Source organism: Rhopalosiphum maidis, chromosome 3 (genome assembly GCF_003676215.2).
Source record: "Rhopalosiphum maidis isolate BTI-1 chromosome 3, ASM367621v3, whole genome shotgun sequence".
Lineage (NCBI taxonomy): Eukaryota > Metazoa > Arthropoda > Insecta > Hemiptera > Aphididae > Rhopalosiphum > Rhopalosiphum maidis.
The window spans coordinates 28,548,345-28,557,565 of NC_040879.1; the positions used below are offsets into that span (position 1 = coordinate 28,548,345).

At 31.3% G+C, this 9,221-nt stretch overlaps 1 protein-coding gene across 1 annotated transcript; it reads right to left on the minus strand.

The window, feature by feature from the left end:
* Positions 1-152: 152 nt before the first annotated feature.
* Positions 153-9,012, minus strand: LOC113557176. The gene is made up of 2 exons (XM_026962528.1): positions 8,834-9,012; positions 153-1,645 (listed from the first exon to the last, which is right to left on the minus strand). Exons 1-2 carry the CDS (start codon positions 8,897-8,899, stop codon positions 1,010-1,012), a joined length of 702 nt encoding a protein of 233 aa, XP_026818329.1. The 5' UTR covers positions 8,900-9,012; the 3' UTR covers positions 153-1,009.
* Between the last annotated feature and the right edge of the window lie 209 nt (positions 9,013-9,221).

Here is a 9,221-nt window from a genome sequence, read left to right on the forward strand (position 1 = left end):
CTTATCGTGGTATTTATTTAATGAAATTATATTTTTCTGAATTGAAGTATGAATAGATTTTATAAAAATAATCATTTACTTTTTTATTTTAAAGAAACATTTGCTTCACAAAAAAAAATGTATAATATATTAGAAAATCATTGCGTATTATAATCAAAATAAATAAATAATTATTAAGCTTGTAACTATCGTCTAGATATATACAAAAAAAAAAAACTAAAAAAAGTAAAATACGGACAAACGAAAGATACCCGCCAAAATAGAGGACTATTTCCAAAAACTATAATTAATATAACTTGTATGCCGGTGTAAATAGTTGAGTAGAATATAGATGGAAGAAGAACTCCAGAAATTTATCTTAAATTATTAAAAATGAACAATTAAAATAAGTTGAGGGGACGTGGAAATTTAATTTTTGTCTCCGTGTTACAAAAGTAACATCATCATGGTAACTTTATTTTTTTTTTAAGATAAAGAATTTATTGAAATTGAATTGGTGTCTGAATTAAAAAAAAAAAAAAAAAAAACTATAATTTAAGTAATTATAATAAACGGTAAAAAATTAAAAACGTTCGATAAATTTTAAATGCATTATTTTGGAAACGTTTAAAGTCAATAAAAAAATTCGAACGGAATAAATAATTGTTTCTGTTTCATATTGATGGCGCGTAAATTATGCTCCCAGTGAACTTTTTGTTGGACTGTTGAAATCGCTTGAATTTAAGTGTTTTCCGTACTATTATAATGTATTGTATGAGATTTTCGTACAACCTAAATATAGAAATTATCCGCTTTTATAACCCTTAAAATAAAATTGCCGACACCCATAGCCTTCAGCATCGCCCATGTGCGTATATTATTATCACGTGATGGATAGTATTATGAGATTATATCGAAACAGTGTAATGTTTTTGACGGACGTACAAGACGAACGGACGAGGACGAGGAAAACGGTTTAATGGTTAACGATAAAATTACGATATTATTATTATGCGGTACTGTGCGATCGCTACGAAATGACAGTGTCGGTAGCGGGGGCTGTGTCGGTAGCGGCGGCTGTGTCGGTAACGGCGGCTGTGTCGGTAGCGGCGGCTGTGTCGGTAGCGGCGGCGGTCGTGTCCGTTGTTTGGCCCTGGCTGGCGGCTGACTCCATCAGGAACAGCTCGGACTCCGGATGGTAGTTGTCCAGGCGCGAGTCGATCGTGTTGAACAGCTGCTGGCGGTTCTCGATGTTGTGTTCCGCGTTTTTGCGGTACGTGGCGGCCAGGCCGGTGGCGATCGTGGACACGCCGGAAGCGATGTCGCGCACCAGCACCACGCGATTGGCCACGTTGTTCACCGAGTTTAGGCCGGCCGCCAACGTGTCGCCAGTGGCCGCGGCAGATAAGGCGACGCCGTCGTACGAACCGAGCAAGATGCTCATCACGGCCATTGCGCCGTGGCCGATCGCCTTCAGAATCATGCCGACGCCCTGGCCCATATCCGTCATGGACTTGTACAGATCCGTTTTGCACCTGGTGAACGTCGACGGCTTGCCGTCGGTGACCGCGGTGGTTGCGTCCTCGGCCGCAGTGGTCGCATCGGTGACTTCGGCGGTCGGATCGGTGGTTGGTGGCGGATCGTCGTCCGCTGAACAACGATCGACCTGCGATGTAAAAATAAAATTATACTCTTCGGAAAATCTGTCAAGCACCTGCATTCTGGTGAATTACAGTGGCCCAGTGTTTCCCAACTTCTTTTACTCGCGGACCCCTTTGCAGGAGCTTGAACGTTTTGTGAAACCCCCATAAAATTTTTGGAGCTATTCTATGCTAGAATCATAATTCAAATCAAAAATATTATTAATTAATTTATATTTTCCCAAATTTCTCACGGAACCCTCGGCATCGGCTGATGGAACACCAGTTGGGTAACACTGAATTAGACTATAATGATATAGGGATTGGTTCTCGAACTTTACCGAAAATACGAACTTTCGAACCCCTCGGTGATTTCGAATTATGGCTTATTATTTTTGCGGTGCGTATGATTAACAATTGTTATTTATTTCTAATACGTAATAACAGCTATAGAATCTAGTGCTTCGATACTTTTATAAACTTTGAAAATGAAATTACATTTTTGAAAGTTCGATAAGGAGTCAATTTCAAGTTCAAAATGTTAAAGAAATCAATTTCAACAAATCAGATATTGAGTAATATCTAAAATAAGTATAATAATGCTATATGAAATGTAGAAAGTAATCAGAATTTCGAAATTAAATAATTATTCGCATTTTTAATATTAGTTTTTTTTATAAATTATTCATTTATCAAATTATAAAAATTGAGAACTTTAAAACGATTTTAAATTGTCTAGAAAAATAGAATTAAAAAAATGAAAAATATAAAAGTAATATTTCAAATAGGAAAAAAAATAATCTTTAAATTGAATTAATAAAAATTATAAAATGGTTAAATCAATACTGCGTAACAATACAATCTAAAAATCAATACATTATTTTAAATTGAAATCAGACAAAACTAATTCCACTTGGAAAAATTTAAATTTTTTTTTTTTATTTTAAATCATGGTTTTTATTATAGTTTTCAACAATAGTATTTTTTAAATAGATAAGTATAGAAGTTTCTAATAAACTGTTTTAATGACATATCATTTTTTGTGAATAATTTAATATTTATATTTTTAAAATAAAGAAAATGAATCCTTAATCCTCACCTACAAGTTTACAAATTTATATATTATACATATACGATAAGAGTAATTAAGTTAAATGTTATTGTGTAACATTAGCGATATTATGTAAATAATTTTTTTATTGAAATCACGTTCATGTGATTTTTTAAGTTTTGTCAACTATATTATAGTGTACATAATGTATACACTATTGAACGATGAGTATAAATATAATTAAAGTATTTTTAAACTTAGAACTTTAAGACGATTTTTAAAATTTAAATGAAGTTCATTTGAATAAGTTATTTAACAGTTTTAATATTTACTAATTTAGAGATAGTATGCAACGATTTAGATTTAAGCCCCTTGAATACAATTGAACTAGAACTTCTATGATTCTTTGTTTTACATACAATTATAGAATTTAGATTTTAGATTAATGTAACACGATTAAAGAATATCTAAACCAAATTGATCAGCAAACTTGATTTTGTCGAAACTAAAATAGTTAAACTTAATTGAGAAACTTATGGGGCATCATTATAACTAGGTAAGTGATATTGAACTGAAAATGATGTAGAACACACATCTTATATATATTTATAGTGTACTACATTTTATATATAGTTACACAAATTCATAACATACAACTCTTTATTTTTTTAAATAAAATTTCATTTATCATAATAGTTTATTTATTCTTTATTTAATATAATAAAATACAATTTCTATATAAGTCCAATAATATACAGTTATAGAAATATTTGAGTATACCTTATATCAGTAGAATTATAATTAATAGGATTAAACATGTATTATTATTATAAACTTAGTTATTAACTATTAGTATGCAGACTTATTATTATAATACACACAAATATCTCGAAAATTATAATACAGTATCTTTCTCTGCTGTAAAATAGAATACAATATGTACTGATGCACTATTGCAGTGATTCTTAAACGTATTTGTTCGTGCAGCTCTCTAGTTTCTAAAACAATATCTAAGCACCTTTCATTATAATGCAACTAGGTAATAATATTGAATTTGGATATGTAAACGGACAACCTATATCACTCTTACAGAACTCTCAGACTCTTAGACTCCACAGAGCATCACAGTTCAAAAGTCGCATGTACTACTACATAAACAATTATACACTATAATATGTACTTGGAATTTAATTTTATTGAACAAAATATTTGTTCAGTGATATATTCAACAGCTTATTATAGAAAAAAAATATCGTTTAAAGTTTAAACATCCATGGATCAACAATAAAAATGTCGGTTCATAATAATATATAATTATCAGATAGTAAATTATGTTATAATATAATTTTGATCATAACTATATTGTTATTGTTATTTCCTTAGACTAGCTTAACATTTTGCAACAAATTTTTGTTTTAATAATCATTCTAACAGTTGTAAATAAAATAATATTTATTAGATATTATTCGAAAACATTGGTGTTAGAGTCAATTAATCCGATAAGAACTATTGTTTATAATGCTAATATATACACATAAAATATAGTTAAAGTACAAGTTGAATAATTATCATTTCTACTATACGATGTAATTCATGTAAACGACACTCGTTTCGTAGTTCTCAAAAGAATTTGAAAATATCTTTTCCGTCGATGTTAGTTTATGGAATATCAGTCGAATGAAGATATTTAATAAAACTTAAAAACTATACACACATATATATATATATATACATAAAAATAAAAACAAACAAATAAACAAGGCTTAGTTGAAAGTATAACCGTTTTGTTATAACACTCTGTTGAATAAGAATCGCGCATTGTGAAAAACAATAATGTTACATTGTCAAAGACGGTAAAAATACAAAGCCGGTAAACGTGCCGAGGAACTCGATTTTGCGATAATAACAACAACAGTAATAATACGTCATCGTAGCTAGGTATTATCCGACGATTTCGTTTTCCAAGCCATCGAGTGCCGAAATCGAGTGTGTAGGTGTGTCGTGCACGAGAAGACCGGCGGCGGCTGACGTCCACAGCACCGTGACGCATGCGCACGTGCAACGTACGCGTACAACAATAATTATTGACTGTCGAGTGCACTGGGTCGTTTGGTCCGCGTCACTGCAGAGCTATTCGCGGGGAAAGAACGTGACCGGCCCTCGCGGACGAGTCTCCGCGGCCGCCGGTGCCGGGCCGCCCGTCTCGCCTGCAGTGGCCGGCCGCAGACGCGCGCCGCTCTCGTCCAGCTTGGCGTTGAGCGCGGCCAACGCCTGACTCCGGACCAGCGTGTCGTGGGCCACGTTTCTGGCCACCGCGTCCACCGCCACGTTGACCGCCTCGCTGACGCCGGACGCGCCGAACCCGATGACCGGGACGTGGGCCAACCGCCCGGCGACCGAGCCGCACGCCGCGCCGCCGACCTTCAGCAGCCGGACGGACGCGTGCAGGGCCGCGTCCCACACGTGGTTCACCGCCCCTCCCGCCGACAGCAGCATCTTGCCGACGTTCCACAGCACTTTGTCCGACACCCGCGCCGTGTCCCGCAACAGCGATGCGGCCGCACGCCGCGCGGCCTCTAGCAACCGGTAGGGTGGCGTCGACGAGTTTGCCGGCGGAGGCGATGGTGGGCCTGGTTCCGTCGTCGCCGGGAATTCCAACGGCGTAGCGCCGACGACCTTGATAAAACAGACAAATAAAACTAAACACCACTGAACAACACAGAACACGCACGGCATCGCGAACACTATACATATACGTCATAATGTGATACATATGTAATGGGTATGTTTATCGTCAAATCTGAGTTATCGCACGTATACCAATGCAGTAGTGACGTTCCGTGAAAATTTCAAGTCCGGTCATACCACAGAACACGAGTTAAATTAAAATAAATTTAAAAATAAAAACCCGAGTCAATAAACGAATTAGCCAGTTAGTCGGGCGTAAATCGGTGTTTCACGTTACTACGGCTATAATAATATTATAAAATATGATTTGCGAGTCTAAGTGGTCGAAGTTTCTCTTAAAGTTAATTAATAGCGAAAAATTCGGTTGTACCTACCTACCTACGAATTGCTTGTATGAGTAAGCAGGTAACATATTTATGTGTATGTGTATGGGCGTGTGGTGTGCGAATTGTGGTTATATATCGGTAAAAATATTTCACATTCGTTATATTATATGAAGTTATACTACACCGTAATATGATATTAACAATGCAAGTTTGAAATAAAATTAAAGGAAGTTAAGTAAAATCAATAAACGATTACATCTTAGTTCTTGTAAAAAATATGTTTCTAAGAAAAGCAGAAACAAAAAATGTATTCAATCAATTTTTAGTAATGTTCATCATCACGCAATTAAAAATACATGAATGCTAATAATAGAACTATAATAATAATTTTTCATATCTTAGTAATATAACGCTATATATTAAAAAAAAAAAAAAAAAAAAAAAATAATTAACTTAAAAAATAAAATTGCCCATATTATTAAATTTCTATCATAATAAAACATTAAATAAAATATAATAAATAAATTATTTATTAATAACAATTAATAAGTAAACAAACTACTTTTAGCTTGATAAAAGACACAGTTAGATTGAAACAGAAATAAGAATGTATTATTTCTCACGAATCAAAATAACAACTAATAAGGGTCCGATGTAATGACCGCTGCTCAGGCATCTATAATTGTTTTTAAAATTTGTGTGTATATATATTTTCATCCGTTTGACAAGTTATTATCATACAAATGAAGATACCTGGTGACTGGCAAAGGTAGTTCGGTTCAATAACTGTGTATCACTGTTTATTCTATTTTTATTAATTAATTTAAATACTTAATATTAATCAAACAACACAGATATAAGATGTAAGGGTATATGTTAACTATATATTGAATTTAAATATATTTTTAAACAATTAATTATGCTTCAATATAAAAAAATATAATTAACCAGTTTTTAATGTATCCTATAAAATTAAAAAAAAAAAATTAAAATGACCGATTATTTTACTACCGTTTGAACCGTACGGAATTTTTTTCAGACAAATAAATAGGATGGAAGATTAAAATTTAAAATAAAAGTGAAGGGAAGTCGTCAACTGTGACCAGCCTACAAGCACTTGCAGTTTGTCAGCATAGTATATTATTATAAAAATAATATATATTATTGTAATCGATTTTACTATTTTTACTACACGTCTACACCAATAAACAATTAACAAATTGCATTAAGCACAATATAAACGAAAGAAAAAGCAAGTTTTATTATATTAATCGACTGTTTTTGATAATATTCTGTACTAAATATTGAATCGTCATTACACCCTATCGAAACGATAATATTTGTAATAACATTTTTGAATTCATTTCTGCACCCGTTAAACGGTGTATTTCTTTTACTTATGTTTATAAAACGTATAACATTAACATAATATTATAACAATATCTAAGGGAATAACAAAAACACAGATCATGAACTCAAACTCCATCTGGCGGTGACGACAATATTGTCTTATCGTTGGTAACCACGGACAGAGTGCTCTACTAAATATAGTTAGAAAAACTAACTAAATTGACCTACTACTTGTAGTTTGAACATAATGTGCATTTCACAATAATATTACATGCATGTCCTGTTGTATAGTATAATTGTATAATTCGTGTGAACTTCATAGGATTCTATTTGATATAGATTACGGTGTTACTCCTTTAGTTTAAGTAAGCAAATTTCGATGTTCAAAAAACAAATAAAAATAAATTGAGAACGGATGTTAGACTCACAGTAATGTTCGAGTAATGATAATAAAAAAACGACGATCAACAATTAGATCTGGTATATTACTAATAAATTTATAATATTTTATTCTTTAGGGTTTTTAAGTGACTCAAAGTAACACATATTAAATATATATATTATGTAATATATTATTAGTGACATGTGTTAAGTTTATAATTTTCACATTTACTACAGGCCGAGATTTAAATCAACTATTTTTTATGACAAATTATTTATGGAAATCTTATTTAAAGAAATGGGTAAGTATTTTTCTTTTGATTTGTAAGTTACAACGACGATAATTATTTGGTAGTAAAGAAATAAAATAATGTAATCTATGTATAGTATCATTTTGTACATTATATACATCATTTTACTTTCATTCAGTTCAATAAATAATAGCGAAAAAAGATTTGATGTTTAACAATAAACGTATTATAAAATGTACATTCATGTACAAATAAAAAAATGCTTTGATTATTTTGCTATCGGTAACAACGCAGAATAAAATTAATTTTGTTCTAAAAAATGTAATCACTAAATATATTATAAAACATTTTTATAAATCTCGTAATATTTAAAATTTAATTTAATTAATAGTATTTAAATTATAAAACAACGTTACCTCTGAAATTGTTAATAATAAAATCTTATTTACAATGTATAAAATGTAATAATAATTGTTGCTGATTAATTTTGGTAAAACCAAACAAACCAATCAAAATTAATTATTAAATATACCCAAATATATTAAGATTATTTAAGCCGAGAGATAATATTATAATTTTGAGTACACTTCAATAGTTTCAGAAAAATATATAACTAAAACTTAAATATTATACAACCCTCACATTATATCTTTGCGATTAAAATTAAAATGCATACAATGCTGTAAGGTATGAAAGAAAGTACATACACTTAACTATTGTATTAATGTATTTTAATGGCTATATTATATAACTCTTTGTATAAGATTCTTCGTCAATAATATTTTCTTGATGGAGAAATTAATGTTTACCGAAGCTGAAAACTAACAATAAGTTTGAAAGTTAATAAGTAGGGAATAATAAGTTATAACCATAACACTGGGATCGTAATAAGTGCTATACAATTAAGTTTTAAGATTAAAGAACGCTATTTGTAAGATATTCTAAAATTTAATAATTTATAGGATTACAACATCGTTAAGAAATTTAATTATAATATTTAAATACGAATTTATTTGGAAATTTTCTAATATAACAAAACTATGGATATTAATAAATTGTTTATAAAAGTTTAAGAAAATAAGAATATTGACTCATTGGATATCTATGTCATTATATTAATTTTCAAATTTAATAAATATTATAGATACATAATACTATAATACATACTTGCATGACGTACGTCACCAATAAGAAGATCATTAGAGATCGACTATAACCAACAGGATAATACATCTGAGTTTGTGATTTTATTTGTATTTTAAGACTTGGGTCACGATAAAGTACAAACTGTCACTGAAGAAAATGTGTTTAAACTATAATAGCAAGTTTAACTATTACGCACTAGGTGACAATAAATATTGGTTTGCTGTTGTCATTTGACTTGTCATAATACCACCAAACACATGTAAAATAGTAAGGTACACATAATAATACACTGTATTAATGAACAATCGCGATGTTTGGCAAATACCATTTGTTCAATTGACGTGTCATAATTAATAATATGCAGCATTTTACATGTGTCCTTGTCATAACTTTGACACCACACCAAAAT